Source organism: Staurois parvus, unplaced genomic scaffold (genome assembly GCF_062004578.1).
Source record: "Staurois parvus isolate SC_StPar_1 unplaced genomic scaffold, SC_StPar_1.0 ptg000025l, whole genome shotgun sequence".
NCBI lineage: Eukaryota > Metazoa > Chordata > Amphibia > Anura > Ranidae > Staurois > Staurois parvus.
The window spans coordinates 13,222,960-13,239,685 of record NW_028317821.1 but is presented as its reverse complement, the minus strand read 5'-3'; the positions used below and the strand labels follow the sequence as shown (position 1 = coordinate 13,239,685).

The following is a 16,726-nucleotide window of genomic DNA, read 5'->3' as shown; positions in this document are numbered from 1 at the left end:
AGAGGTAACCCCTCAATTTTGCACTATGTAAGGTTGGGTGCATGAAAGTAGTGGTGCGGCATATTCCACAAGTAAAAGGAAAAAACAGCAATCCTTTGAGAATGTTTTAGAAAAATGTTAAAACAAATAGTTGATGTTTCAGTGCTACACAGGATGCCTTCCTCACTGCAACAACATGAATGTGATTCCCATTATTCTGATTTCTGCCCCAAGGGACTGCTGCATTGCCTTTTCTTTGTAAAGCATTAAAGGATCCCTTTGACTTTGAAATTAAGCTTGCAAAACACTAGCATTACCCTGCTTTATCTGGCCTTAAATGGGACAAGATTGTTGCATGATACAAATAATTTCAATGCAAACTATAACTAAAATAGCAAGATATAAATTCAGAAAGCTCACATTTTGTTCTACGTCCAGTCTTTGATTGATAAACTGTATTTGTACAATTCTTGGTATTGGGTTGTTCTGTTTAGCTAAAGTTTGACACTGAAATTTAAGTAAATAATGAAGATGATACCAAATGGTTGTAAATCCCAGATGTGAAATATGAACAAAGTAAATCCCACTATAGTGTGTCCTTGTCTCAATTATGCAGACAGAAATACACAACATGTCATTTCTGTCTTCTGCCTCATTCCTCTGCTATCAGCATGAATCCCTTTTGACAAGTTTTCCTGACACCAACAGAAAAATGGTGACAGGAGGGACCTCCAGCAGATTGACAGTCTCAGCTCTGTTTTTGTGAGCTGTGTGGAAGTGGGTGTGTCTCTTTCCTCCAGTCAGCTCTCTAAGCTCTGAAATGTGTAATTCCAGCTCTCTGCCCCCTTTTTTCTGAAGTATCAGTCAAGCTTTATAAATTCAGCACTTTGAATGGATGTAGATAAGACTGCAGATAGACAGGTACAACTTATGTAGAAGGGTTTGTTTCATTTCTGTGTATCACCTGAGGCCAGTCACTTCACTGGGTATATGTAAAGGTTTAGAACCATTTTAAGGCCATTTAAAAGGAAAACAAGAACTGCTGCTGCATAATATAAATTAAGAAAGAGGGCTGCAATAAATTTTGAATGTGAGCTCATGTTTACAGTCTTTCAAACAACTGGCAAAGAATAATAGAAATACATTCAGTATTTTTTGATAGTGTTACAAAGACTTAAACTGGATAGGTAAATGAGAAGTAAAAGACGTTGATGAGGAAATCCGTGTCCTGGAAATAGAAATGTCAGAAGACGGAAAACAAACATAAGTAAGGATTATTATAGTGTGGTAAGGTTTTGCGTTTTGCTCTGGGCCTGCGTTAGACTATCTTAAGCACATTGTGAACCACATCCTTTGACATATTTAGTGACTGAATTCCACACAGATGCTGCTTGCTTTTACAAAGTCAGAAAACATGGAAGGGAGAGACTAACATATACTGTAGCCATCTGCCTAGATTTTGCTCATGTTACCTATGTTGTCTGGGTGAAACATGGACTTTGAAGTGACAGCAGCACTTTTAGGATACATCGGGAGAACATAGTAACAAAACTAGTGAATTTGGCAATTTTTAAAGTGTTAATTCGTCTTTTCAGTAAAAAATGTAAAGGCAAACTTACACCATACACCCTTTAGCGCCCACCCCCCAATCCCCGGTTCTTGCTGTACTTACCTCCAGGGATGCTAAGCTATCCGTGCTCATGCAGCTTTACCAGTGGTCTGTGGATTTGAAATCCCTGATCATCTCCTTCTTCGCTGAAGTGAAGAGGGATAAGTACAGTGGGCCTGGAGAGTGCATGGTGTTCGCCTTTTACTTTTTTCTGTAAAGGTGAACAAACACTTCAAGGTGAGTAGGGAATAATACTGGGTTAAGGTATAAACTCATTATATACTTGGAATATTTGACAAGGTAAAAGTTGTAGAACCTGCTGGGTAGAACCTTTTACTATTTACTAAAACTGGAGAGTGCAAAATCTGCTGCAACTCTGCATACAAACCAATCGGCTTCCAGGTTTTATTGCCAAAGCTTAACCACCTCCCATCCGGCCGTTGTATATAAACGTCCGGATGGTGGCAGTGCAGGGTCGGGCGGCCGTTTATAAACGGCCTCCCCGCACTCTGCTTGTGCGCACTCCCTGGGAGTGTGCAGCACCGCGATCCAGTGCCCGCTGTGTCCTCTGGACACAGTGAAACACCGATCGTCTGACAGGACCTCTGTACGAGGTCCCGATCATGTGATCACTGATTGGCCAATCAGTGATCACATGCAAAGTAGTAAGCAAGATGTGACTTGTGACATCATTGCTTACTACGTGTGAAATCTGTGAATGATCACAGAGGTCACATGGTACAAGGCAATTCACAACAGCCTTGTACCATGTGACAAGCTGTGACCAATCACAGCTCACTCAGTAGTTCTCAATGGCTGCAAGAATGCAGACAGAGAAAGAGAAATGATTGCTTTTACATCCTATATGGGTGTAAAAGCAATCCGTGTAAAAAAAAAAATCTTCATCACCCTCCACAAGTAGTACAGTGTCACCATGGTGACACTGTACTGCTATCGTGACAATATGCAAAAAAACAAATAATATAAAAAAAAATGTAAAAATAAGTTGAACAATTATAATTTTTGGTTTTAAATTAATTTGGCTTATTTTTTTTTTTTTTACTAAAAAGATATCGGAATACATTTTGGCCAAGATTTATGATGAAATATTTATTTGCAAAATTTTATAAGAAAAGCACTTTTTTTTTCAAAATTTTTGGGCTTTTTCATTTACATAGCAAAAAAAATAAAAATCCCAGTGGTGAATAAATACCACCGAAATAAAACTTTATCTGTCTCAAAAAAATGGTAAAAAATTCATATGGGTACAGTGTTGCATGACCGCGCAATTGTCATTCAAAGTGTGATAGCACTGAAAGCTGAAAATTGCCCTGGACAGGAAGGGAGCAAAAGAGTCCGGACAGGAAGTGGTTAATTGAGCACGCTGAAATTAGAAGCTGATTTGTTACTATGCACAGCTGCACCAGATTGGGAGTGTTCCAGTTTTAGTAAATCTCCCCCTTTGTTTGAAAGGTAATTTATGTAATAGGATGTTTTCTACTAATCTACTACCTACCTTTTGTGTGAGATATTCAATCTATCTATTGTACACTCACCAGCCACTTTATTAGGTACACCTGTTCAATTGCTTGGTAACTCAAATTGCTAATCAGCCAATCACATGGCAGCAGCTCAATGCATTTAGGCATGTAGATGTGTGAAGAGGACTTGTTCAAACAGAGCATAAGAATAGGGAAGAAAGGGGATTTAAGTGACTTTGAACGTGGCATGGTTGATGGTGACACAACTGATTGCTAATCTACTGGGATTTTCACTCACAACCATCTCTAGGGTTTACAGAGAATGGTCCAAAAATTAGAAAATATCCAGTGAGCAGTTGTGTGGACAAAAATGCCTTATTGATGTCAGAGGTCAGTGGAGAATGGGCAGACTGGTTCAAGATGATAGAAAGGCAACTGTAACTCATGTCAATATGGACCAAAATCTCTGAGGAATGTTTCCAACACCTTGTTGAATCTATGCCACGAAGAATTAAGGCAGTTCTGAAGGCAAAAGGCGCTCCAACCCGGTATTAGCAAGGTGTACCTAATAAAGTGTCTGGTGAGTGTATATATACACACACTCTTACAGAGTTATTTTATAAAGCAGTGCCAAAAATGATGATGGAATGCACAGAACCATAACCATATCAACCAACTAATGGATGAGGTTCCCTGGTTGGTTGTTGGACGTTATTGCACTGTAAACATTTCTTAGTAAGGGATCAGGTCAGTATTTTGAAGAGAAGTGGAGTTTTGTAATGTATTTAATTAATTGGCAATGAGGTTGATTTTCTATGCAATGCATTTAGCTGTTAGGATCAGTGCTTGACTCTTGCGTTAGTGAGGGCTGAATTTTACATGTAGTGCTTTAGATTGAAATATAACCAGGCAAATAGCTCCTTTCCAGTGACTCAAAGAAGTATGTGATTACCACCACATCAGAAGGCAGGATTTAGTTAGTGCTGTAATGACTATCAGAATTGTTTTTCTGTGTTTTTTATTTACTTTTTAAAGCACTTCAGTGGTGCTTTAAAATTAGAACCTAGATGCCATGCAAGCTAAGCATGCCAGTCTGACTACCTAAATTAGGGCACCAAAATATTCACAACAAGCAGAGCACAGTAATTATAGTAATTTATCAAATGTTTCTGACACTTGTTCCCATTAATGTTGAAGTTAACAAGCTGGGAAGTGCTGTCTAATCCAAGCACTGAGGAAACGCAAACATTTACGAATTGTACAGGGATCTTTCATGTACTGTTGTGTCATGTGCTTGTGCTTAGGGCACACCACTGACAGCAGGAATGTGTTTGTCTCCCAGTGAATTCATCTGGTCATTGAAACAAGCGCTAATACATACGCATGCATGTAGAAACTGTATTTGGTGCTCAACCTTTTGCATTCAGAATTAGTTTTTCCATTGTTTTGGGTTTTCATAAAAGTGGTTTTCATCAGTAGCCATTAAAGCTGTTGGTCATGTTTGGGGGGGGCGATATTTTTTCAGCCCATTTGGGTTCCAGACCTGGAAGTTTCAGTTTAGCTGGAATATTGTGTGAAGGTAGTATTTTATATTGTACATATGGTATTAAACGGGAGTCATAGTAGAGATGAACGTGCACGCTACCTTAAGATTTCTTTCCAAAGGACATAATCGGACACCACATACATTTTGTGGGGAATGCCTTCTTATGAATACGATGCTTGGAAAAATACTGCACCCTACTGGATTCTTTTTAACACTTCAAGTAAGAAGCTTGTGTTTTTGTTTTATAATGGATTATTTCCTTATGGAAACTTTATCATTGTTCCCTTATGGCAATGGTGAAAGAAATGTTTTCAGACTACATTCACACTACTGTTTCTTTCTTTTTTAATGCAATGGGGTTTCTGTGCAGTGCATTTTATTCATTTTTATTCATGGTGTGTGCCTATACCCATCTATTACTATGGAACCAGAGTAAGCATTTTATTTATTTTTTTGAACGTACCGCACATAATTTTAATGTTCAGTGCAGATGACGATAATATCTATCTACAAAAGTTACACAGGCAAGATTTACAATTGATCAGCAGTTATGAGTAGTAAAATCATTGTAACAAAATAAAATTTCCATTTATTTGCCTGTGACAAATTGTTTGTAACCGGTAATTATCAGAGTTCCATTACTGAAAAAAAATCAATGTTCATTTGGATGATTGTTCACCAGGGTTCTTAAATTGATAAAAGCTTGTAAAAGTTCTGTCTTTAGCATTTTTAATTTAAATACCAAATGCCAAAAATCCTTTTTTTAACTGCATTATAGAGAGTCTTTATCTCATTAAATTTAATTATCAAATTGGAGACAAAATCTTTAATGCTACGTAAAAAGATAATTGAATTTCACCACGTTATTCATGCTTTCTCTCCTTTAATCGCCATGATCAAGGGTGATAGAGCAGTGTTGTTAGTGAGTCACTCATCCTTACAGCTGACAGCATTCCCTGCCTCAAGCACGTATAAACTCAGGAGGCAGCTGATTCAATATGATGGTATACCGATTTGCACTAGAGTGTAAATCAGTATTGTTCAGCCTTCTGGGGAATTACATGTATTACTGAACCGACATCTTCAGCCCTACAAGGGCAATAGGGCTTCTTGCTTTGAACACCCCTTGATGTAATCTGACATTTGAAAGTTTATCCCATCAGCCTGTATTTATATGGTCTTAAGAAATATGTAAATCAAAGTGTTTTCATGTAAGAGTAAATGCCCTTGCTAATTTGTAGTATAGCATTGTACTCATTGGAGATCTGAAACAAATGTTGAATAACGAATGCAAAAAACATACTATATATAAATATATACATAATATATAAAGTTGAAACGCACAGTATTTTTAAAGACCCATTCACATTTCATAATCTGTTTCTTTTTGTGTAAATGGGAACTTCCTTAAGGCAGCCCATTATGAATGGACTACCAAAGCATTACAATGGATCAATAATACATGGTATGTGCATTGTGGTGCACTGCAGTGCATAATACTCTACAATTCAGTGTGTTGGGGTGCCATTCACAGTGAATACCACCACAAATTCTTGGAGAAAACAGTCAGCATTGCATGTGTTTTTCCACATTGTACAAGTGTAATTGGGCCCTCAATGTGAATTTCTTACAGCTTTTTTTCTTCCAAAAATGTAATCCAGTTAGAATTTGGATATGGTCATAGGATGTGATTCAAAATTACATTATTTTCAAATGTTATTTTAATTCAGAAACATATTTCTTACAGAAAGACATTAAATGAAAACCTTAGTCAAAGAAATGACAAATACAAGCGTTATTGTGTTTTCTCTTTAACCACTTCATCTCTCATACCTGTTCACAAATCTGTGGACCAAAACAATTTTTATATTTCCTCTGTGGGCCTGTTTATTCTGCCATAAATTTGTTGTTTCTTAAAGAGGATTTTCAGTGTTTATAAAAAAACAAACGTAAAAGTCAGCAGCTACGAATACTGTAACTGCTGACTTTTTTTTTTTTTTTAAAAAAGACACTTACCTGTCCAAGAATCCAGTGCCATTCTCACCCAGGCTGGTTATTCACTGGTCTTCGCATCCCTGGTGCCGGATTGTTTACTAAGGGCAGCTGGCTGTGATTCCCTTCAGCTTTGTAGCTGTCTTCCCACTGCACATAGGTGAGTCACGCTGAGCTTTGTTAATGGACCTGCCACCTCCTAGGACCTGTGATGTGTCCCAAAAGTTTTTGGACAGGAAAGGGACTTCCGCCTAGGCAGTCAGGGTAGTAGAGAGAGAGTGGGTATCTGCTAAAACTAGGTACCTGCTGTAGAATTTCCCTTTTAGGATGAAGTTCTGGTTTAATATATGCACTGTACATGTGTGTGTATGTATGTGTGCATATATATATGTGTATATATATATATATTGTGGGAACTCGCTTCAACGTGGTAGAGCTTTTAAATGCAAACAGCTACTCGCTTTCTTTTTTTAAGGCCTTTTTAGCCCACTTTTATTTAAATGAAAGTTCAAACAGAAGTTTCCCACACAGGGGAATCGATCATCCACAAAACAACGGTTCAGCCTCCTGGCTTACACTCAGCTTGCTGTCTGTCTCCTGCAGACTTCTTCCCAAAAATATGGCACTTGCACACAGCTAGTCTCTAGCAGCCCCTTGCTGCTTTTGGCTTCCACCTCTCCTAGGTGAAGCCCACCTGACTTCCAGGCTGTGACCTCCTGTCTTCCAAGTGTAGCCCTCCTGACTCCTATCTGCCGGGGTGGAGCCCTGCCGACTCCTAGCTGCCGGGGTGGAGCCCAGAACCCTGGTCCTGACTCTCTCTAAAGGCCTGCACACACCTGTGCAATCAGTCTCCTGGCCTATCCCAAAACCTGGTCCCAGGATTGGAGATTTCATCCCTCCCAGATCTCTTTGAAATCTCCAGGCTCCAGATCCCAAAACAGACCTTACAAACAAAGGAGGAAAGTGAAAAGCCACTTTCCTCCGTATCAAACACTTACCCTGGAGCCCCTCAACCTGCCTAGTTGAGAATCCAGGGTGACAGATCGCCACACTGTCACATATCCCCCCCCTTTGTTTTGATCCCGTAGGGGGCAGAACACACAACTTATACCTTCTGGCACCTCTGTGCCAGCTCTCACTTACAGGGGTCCACTCTGGTCTGACCATACCTTTCCTAAAGGGGAACTCTACCCAATGACTCCTTTGGTGTCTCTCCCCAAGCCCCATTGTCACTCTGCTATGGGCTCTACTCAGACCTTCCCTATTCTTTTTCCGAGTGCATTTCCATAACCACTTTCTCTCCTGAGATCTTAACGGGGTCCCCCTGGCTTTTCTATTGACCTTTCTGCCCCTTTGCTTCAGGTTCAAAGGTTTCCTAATACCTCTCTCCGTATTACTGTCCCAAGGCTGTAGAGGAACTATTTCTACTGTATTTGTACCAGGACCACCCCCCTGATTTCTTGTATCTTTAGCTATCAAAGCTGCATGACTCATTACCACAGCATTCAGTTTACCATGAACAGTTATATTCCAGTCAATATTACACCTTTCAATATCTTTTCCAGCCTTAGTTAGGACAGTGTCTGCAGATGGCACACACACCATAGGGCAGCCATCACCCACGTGAACCTCACAAAATGCCACTTCACCTGGCGTCATGCAATCTGCAGGCGGCTGTCCCACCATTTTAACTTTTTCTACGCCACTTGGATCTGTATACAAATCCTGTACAGATGAGCTCTCTTCTGATACCATTTGTCCCTGTATGTCAGATGTCTTATCAGACCTGCTACATAAACCTCTTTTTGGCCCAATAACCCTGATTTCTAGATGCACATCCATTTGAGCCCTGGTCAGGATCTCTGCTGTTCTCTGGTCCATGTTCGGCCCTTCCATCTCATGTGGTTTGTCCACTGGTGCAATTAACACGCCCTTCACTGACAACTGACCAGCACCAACCTGGACCATAGCAGCAGAAATGCTTCCCACCTGGCTGTTAGGAGGTGAAACCTTTGACTCATTTTCCATTTCTCCAAAACATTTCTCATATATCACATTTACAGGTAATCCAGCGGCATACCCTGATACCGCTTTTAACACCATCAACAAATTCAGAAATAAACCACTTTCTTGTTCCCGTTTGATATGTACAGCCAGCCATTCGGTGCTCCACCTAGTGGTACTCCGCAGTACCAGACCATCTGACTGTGGAGGAGACACCCCAATATACATTGGTTGTACATTCCAAAGTTCAAGCATCTCCTTTAATACTTTGGTTACAACCCAACCACGTGACTCCAAACCTAAGACCTTCCTGACCATATTTAGGGCACTGGGAATGCTGAGAGACTCACCTGCTGAGACTTGAGAAGTTGAAATTTTTAAAGGAACCTCCTCCAAGCTGGAGATAACCACAGCCTGGTGCTCCACCAGAGCGCTGCCATGTGCTGGGCTCACTCTCAACATCTCAGACTCAGAATCCACAAGCTGCTCCTGATCATTCCCAGTGACAACATTATTTTGACACTCCATGCCAACATCACTTTTGTGGGTCACAGACAAAGTCTCTGCTGTATGCACGCCCTTATCTATAGGCCGTTCTATAGATCCTCCTGTTGGCACAGCAGAAACAGTGTCCACATTTTTTTGTATAAAAGCCTCATCTAACAACGAGATTAGCCTTTTACCCCAACTATCCCAGTCCATTGTATATGTGCTCAATTCGTCAGTGCTCCTCAGCACCGATCCATCCGCCCAAGGAGACACACAAGAATAGACGGGCTTAGTTGCAGATCCATTGCACAAATCACTCTGGATCACATCAGACTTAGGTAACACCTGTTTTCCAACTGCAGGTTGCAATACCTCACATCCACCACTTTCCTCTGGTGGTGCTTCCTGAATTACACACACATTTGCATTTTTGCCAGGCTGCATTAACCCGCTGTTCACCTGAACACTTTCAGTAATATTAGGCTGCAGCAACACACTCCTATGACAAGGTGCAGTTCCACTCTGCTCCACCAGAGTGACATCGCAGTTGTCCAGGGCAACCTCCGGCTCCAATACACGGAGACCCCTAGAGATGTCTAAGGACACCTGTGCTGTCTTACCACCAGTTGCTATGGGAAACGACCCATCTTTAATTACCGCTTTTGCACTGCAAGAGCTCAGGGTTTTCCCAACAGCAGAACATTTCACATCAACATTAGCATTTTTAGCTCTTGTGGGCTGTACTATCCCACTACCAACCTGTGACTGGCACACATTAGTGACATCACTTCCTTTTTGAGAGCCATGCACAGGTTTTACATTAATTCCTACCTCCCCACTGTACAAGGCACTGCACAGGAAAAAGTCACTTTCAAAAGCACGTTCAGTGGCCCAACTAACTGGGGTCACTCCTACATCAGAATGGACAGTCTCATAACCAGTCCTTCTCAACATGACAGTCCCAGCCATGGTTTTATCACACACGGTCTTACCCACCACAGTTGTAGGTGTTGCCATCTTCATTTGAGTGCGTCGTCTCATAAACACATCCTCAACTGCACTTTCCTTTGCCCCAAGGTGAAGTAACAGACGCCCTCATAGGCTCCATGGACTCTCTGACACCCCCTGCAGGCCCAACAGAAACTTCCTCCCTGTTGCCAGAGGTGGTTGTTGACATTTTAAAACCAGAATCTGGGCTTGCAGTTGTCGACATTTGCCCAATATCAGCAGTATTCCAGAGTGTAGGACAGGAAAAGATCCCATGACCCCACTGACCACATTCCAGGCATGGTACATTTCCACTCTTATCTTTGTTGGGACACTGAGCCACATCTTCAATGCAGCTCCTCCTTCCAGGCACTACTTTTTCTCCAGTCGCCATGGGAGATTGCACTCTCCAAGCAGAACTTTGCTGGCTCTTTCCAACACGCTGTATTGGCTCCTCTTGATACCACTTGCCATGATCCTTGTGCGACATGACACCCCGTACACAGACAGCCCGACTGGCCTCCTCTGTGTTGCTATGGGCCTTCACTCTTGGTCCTGGCCTCTGGTCAGCCCCTCTCCTTGCACATAGCATACGCTTCTCTCTGCTGGACCAACTCTCAAGCCGTGACACATTCACATTTTTCACAACCGCTACTGGTTTAACTGCAGCAGCGTTACCAGGGGCAACAACACCCCTCTCCCAGGTACGGACATCCTGCAGCTCTCTCCTTGCATTGAAGGTTGGCTTGCTTTCCTCTGTAGGTTGGTTTAATGCTGCCAGGTGCCGCTTGCACCAGTCCACAGCAGACTCACCCACATCTAAATTTCCCGGCTTGGCTGGGGCATGCGGTATATAACCCCCTAGCCACAGGGCTCTCTCTCTCATCTCAGCAAACATTGCCTCCTTTTTCTGTTTTGACTGCCCCATCTTTGCAGTCATGCACACAGCAGTGTGTTACATAGTTCAGCAACACCATTGAACACTGTCTCTTTAAGGCAAAGTCCTTTTCACTAGCAGGTTCTCCTCACCTGCACACACAGATAGTGCAGACTTATGCACCAAACAGTTCATATAACTGATGAACTTATTTCAATCGCCGGGATCTCCAATTCTGCCCACTGCATCCGCCACCATATGTGGGAACTCGCTTCAACGTGGTAGAGCTTTTAAACGCAAACAGCTACTCGCTTTCTTTTTTTAAGGCCTTTTTAGCCCACTTTTATTTAAATGAAAGTTCAAACAGAAGTTTCCCACACAGGGGTATCGATCATCCACAAAACAACGGTTCAGCCTCCTGGCTTACACTCAGCTTGCTGTCTGTCTCCTGCAGACTTCTTCCCAAAAATATGGCACTTGCACACAGCTAGTCTCTAGCAGCCCCTTGCTGCTTTTGGCTTCCACCTCTCCTAGGTGAAGCCCACCTGACTTCCAGGCTGTGACCTCCTGTCTTCCAAGTGTAGCCCTCCTGACTCCTATCTGCCGGGGTGGAGCCCTGCCGACTCCTAGCTGCCGGGGTGGAGCCCAGAACCCTGGGTCTGACTCTCTCTAAAGGCCTGCACACACCTGTGCAATCAGTCTCCTGGCCTATCCCAAAACCTGGTCCCAGGATTGGAGATTTCATCCCTCCCAGATCTCTTTGAAATCTCCAGGCTCCAGATCCCAAAACAGACCTTACAAACAAAGGAGGAAAGTGAAAAGCCACTTTCCTCCGTATCAAACACTTACCCTGGAGCCCCTCAACCTGCCTAGTTGAGAATCCTGGGTAACAGATCGTCACACTGTCACAATATATATATATATATATATATATATATATATATTTAATTTAATATGCAGGGCCCAAGATCACCATCCAGCAATTTGTTAAAAAAAAAGAAAACTTCTTTATTGTTTTCAAAACAAAGAAAACAGTCCAAACTCCGGGTACAAAAATCAAACTTTTGGCTCACTGCCTGTGAAACATGTCCCTTAACAGGGTTATGTTCTTGCTTGCCCCAGGGATTCAAAAAGCCAGGTTACTAGTCATTCAGCAGAGCTTCAGTCACAGCAATCCACCATAGTGTCTCCTGCCTCACACTCCACCTCACAGACACATGCTGGCTGTTTCCTCCTCCTTTTTTAAGCCTCTTTTGTAGGCAGATTAACCCTTTCAGGGCCAAGTCCCTGTAATCAGAGTTGGAGGCTCTTTCTACCCATAGTCTCTCCGAGCTTCTAAATTCTGGATCCCAGATCAGAGCTAAGTAAGTCAGTTTACCCCTTTCCAGCTGTAACCCTTCACCCGGCATAGGTGAGAACTCTTCAGTACTCTAAAGCTATAGGTGAAACTCGAAAAATTAGAATATTGTGCAAAAGTTCATTTATTTCAGTAATGCAACTTAAAAGGTGAAACTAATATATGAGATAGACTCATTACATGCAAAGCAAGATAGTTCAAGCCATGATTTGTCATAATTGAGATGATTATGGCTTACAGCGCATGAAAACCCCAAATCCACAATCTCAGAAAATTAGAATATTGTGAAAAGGTGCAATATTCTAGGCTCAGTGTCCCACTCTAATCAGCTATTTAAGCCATAATACCTGCAAAGGGTTCCTGAGACTTTAAATTGTCTCTCAGTCTGGTTCAGTAGGAATCACAATCATGGGAAAGACTGCTGACCTGACAGTTGTGCGGAAAACCATCATTGACACCATTCATAAGGAGGGAAAGCCTCAAAAGGTAATTGCAAAAGAAGTTGGATGTTCCCAAAGTGCTGTATCAAAGCACATTAATAGAAAGTTATGTGGAAGGGAAAAGTGTGGAAGAAAAAGGTGCACAAGCAGCAGGGATGACCGCAGCCTGGAGAGGATTGTCAGGAAAAGGCCATTCAAAAGTGTTGGGGACTTTCACAAAGAGTGGACTGAGGCTGGAGTCAGTGCAACAAGAGCCACCACACACAGACGGATCCTGGACATGGGCTTCAAATGTCGTATTGCTCTTGTCAAGCCACTCCTGAACAACAAACAACGTCAGAAGCGTCTTACCTGGGCTAAAGAAAAACAGACCTGGTCTTTTACTCAGTGGTCCAAAGTTCTCTTTTCTGACGAGAGCAACTTTTGCATCTCATTTGGAAACCAAGGACCCAGAGTATGGAGGAAGAATGGAGAGGCACACACTGCAAGATGCTTGAAGTCCAGTGTGAAGTTTCCACAGTCTGTGTTGATTTGGGCAGCCATGTCATCTGCTGGTGTTGGTCCACTGTGCTTCATTATATCCAGGGTCAACGCAGCCGTCTATCAGGAGATTTTGGAGCACTTCATGCTTCCTCCCGCAGATGAGCTTTATGGGGATGCTGACTTCATTTTCCAGCAGGACTTGGCACCTACCCATACTGCCAAAAGCACCAAAACCTGATTCAATGACCGTGGGATTACTGTGCTTGATTGGCCAGCAAACTCGCCTGACCTGAACCTCATAGAGAATCTATTGGGCATTGCCAAGAGAAAGATGAGAGACATGAGACCGAACAATGCAGAAGAGCTGAAGGCCGCTATTGAAGCATCCTGGTGCCACAGGCTGATAGCTTCCAAACCAAGTACTGAGTACATATGCATGCTTATACTTTTCAGAGGTCTGATATTTTTCTATGTACAATCCTTGTTTTATTGATTGCATGTAATATTCTAATTTTCTGAGATTGTGGTTTTGGGGTTTTCATGAGCTGTAAGCCATAATCATCACAATTATGACAAATCACGGCTTGAACTATCTTGCTTTGCATGTAATGAGTCTATCTCATATATTAGTTTCACCTTTTAAGCTGCATTACTGAAATAAATTAACTTTTGCACGATATTCTAATTTTTCGAGTTTCACCTGTACATTCAGGTCAGCTCTCCTAAAGGGACCCACATACCAAATAGCAGGGAAACATATCTGTCTTCCAAGACCTATCTGAGGCGTCCTGCGTCCTGTGATATATATTATTAAACAAGGCTTTCTTTGTTGTCTTGCAAAAATGATTTATTTTTATGCAATTCATACCCAAAAAAAAATTTAAACTAAAGAACTCTCTGGTTTTCTGCCTTGGTCATGGTCTATTAAAAAAAATGGTTACTGTAGATGAAAATGTAAATGTTATTGTAATATTTGTCCCTTTTTAAAATAAAACAAAAATCATGATTCTGAAACAAACAAAGCTTTACTAAGTTAAATACAAATGAAGTAAAGACTTTTTTTTTAAAATTGTGTGCTTTTTAATGCAACTAAAAAATAAAATTAAAAAACAAAATGAAATAAAAGCAAACAAACAAGAATATTAAAATAATTGCTAAGTGGAAGGAGTTAATTAGTGCAGTTTATGGTAAGCTAAGGGTGAAATAGGGACAACCGTGAAAAACACTTTTTTTTTTTTTTTTTTTTTTAGTTGCTTGACAAGTTGTCAACTAACATCATATGCAGATGTAATCCCTTTGATCTGCAGATGAAGTAAATGGTTTATGTGAAAAATTACCAAGGTTACTTTGTATCTCTCTGTCTCTTTACAGTGTTTGTAAACACTATTGTCAAACTGTCTGTGTTTTGACAGCAGCTATTACAATTGCTGTATTTACACAGCAACTCCTGACTGTCAATTGACAGTCAGAAATTGCTGGCAAGTACAATCGGAGCAGCAGCTAGGCAGAAGAACTGGGGGGTACACATGCCCTAAATATTTCACTGAAGTTTTCTTTTTTATACTGTAATAATGGGATCGAATTTCAACACCTTTGTGCCTTGGATTGCAAATTATAAACCTTTAATGTTTTTCCTGTTTTGCAAAAGAAACATTTTGCCAAAATAAGTAGTTCTAGTTAATTTTGCCAATATCCTTTTCTTTTAACTGTACAGCAGTTTATTACATTAGAAGAATTAAATGAGAAGAATTTAGTATAACTGTATGTAAGATGAAATTGATGTGTGAAATGTGCTGTCTTTTGTCAGGACCTAAATAAACGTCTGTCACTTCCGGCTGACATCAGGATACCAGATGGGTATTTGGAGAAGTTGCAGATAAATAGCCCACCCTTTGATCAACCTATGAGCAGGCGATCACGGAGGGCATCACTGGTAAGCTCTGAAAACCCTAGGAGTGCACGTTCTGCTTTTTTTTATATTCTCACTTGCATTTAGTTGACGCATGTTGCTCAATTGTACAATTCTAATGCAGTAAAATATGCAAAAAGTGCACAAGTTGATTGTCCATTATAATTTATAGTTTTTATATGGATTTATAAAAAAAAGTTTGGCTCCTACATAGAGGAACTTTTAACCCAATGTTTATATTTAATCTGAAAACTAAAGTTCCTTCTCAGTTTAAATACATTGATATATAATATATCAATAAAGTTAATCTCCATTACATGGGGGAATGATAGGATTACTAGTCTCCAGAAGGAACATGACCTTGTTCCTGCTCCCACTTGGTCTCACAGGACAAGGACATTGCATTTTTAGCAAAATTAACAGGTATTTTTCTGTACTTGCAAAAATGATCCTAGCCTTAAAAAGAAAACTAATGCAGCCCCTGTATTTAAGGACTTTTAAGCTGAAATATGACATTTTTGGTATTGAGTTTAGTTGTACTTTAACTGCATTACATCTGCTGTCAATCGCTGCAGTTCCAATTTTCACTGAGAGAGTTCATTTATCTCTGCCTTTTGTGCAGACAGGCAGGAAAGAAACTTTAATTCAAAAGAGGCATAGGGGGAGATTTACTAAAGCGGGGGCATGCAATATCTGCTGCAGCTCTGCATAGAAACCAATCAGCTTCCAGGTGTTATTGTCAAAGCTTAATCGAGCAAGCTGAAGTTAGAAGATAACTGGCTACCATGCGCAGCTGCACCTGATTCTGAGTGCTCCAGTTTTAGTAACTCTCCCCCATAGTATCACCTGCATTAAAATTTCTCCCTGTTCACCAACTGTTTTTCCTAAAGTTCAACTTTAACAATTGCAAATATGAGAAATGTGATGTATATACTTTATGTTTAAATATTTTTTTTTTTCATTTCTTTCCTTACTACAGTCTGAAATTGGTTTTGGGAAGATGGAAACCTATGTCAAACTGGAGAAGCTTGGAGAGGTTTGCAGCTTATATTTTGTTTACCTTCAGAAGTAGATGTTCAATAATATTATTATCAGATCGATATGATTTTTTCTTCTTTCATGTTCAATGAGAAATTGCCTCCCTAAGTTGATGAGTCATTAATAAATGTTGAAATCATTTGGTAAATAACCGCTTCTCGTCTACCATATAGCAGAAATACTGCTACAGGGTGGCACAGGTGTGCAAAATCACATATATACTTGATTTTGCATAGGGAGCACACGCAAGCCACGTGTGTGCCCCACCCATGCTGCCATTTGTGGCTGTCAATCACCGGGTCCCAGCCAGTGATTACTCGCCAGTGCCCAGTGATTTCCAACGATCTCCGACGAGGAGGAGAATTGTTTTGTTTACGAACAGCTCTCCTCCCTGTCAGCTCGGGCACACTGCTTTTAATGGCTGTGCACCTAACAGCCATCCAAAGCAATGTGATTACAGTGAAGCACACTGACACAGCCCCCTATTAAAACACTCCCAGCACACAGTTAACCCTTTGATCACCCCTCATGTTAA

General features: G+C 41.1%; 2 protein-coding genes across 4 annotated transcripts in view; one reads left to right on the top strand and one right to left on the bottom strand.

The window, feature by feature from the left end:
- The window catches only part of ELK3 (ETS transcription factor ELK3), a 176,998-nt gene that overhangs the window by 39,403 nt on the left and 120,869 nt on the right, over positions 1-16,726 (bottom strand). The window lies entirely within an intron of this gene.
- CDK17 (cyclin dependent kinase 17) overlaps positions 1-16,726 on the top strand; it is a 239,188-nt gene that overhangs the window by 180,624 nt on the left and 41,838 nt on the right. For all 3 annotated transcript variants that reach the window (XM_089651896.1, XM_089651901.1, XM_089651892.1), the window contains 2 exons: positions 15,052-15,177; positions 16,133-16,189. In XM_089651896.1, coding sequence (XP_089508022.1) covers positions 15,052-15,177; positions 16,133-16,189 — 183 coding nt within the window. The remainder of the gene's footprint in view (positions 1-15,051; positions 15,178-16,132; positions 16,190-16,726) is intronic.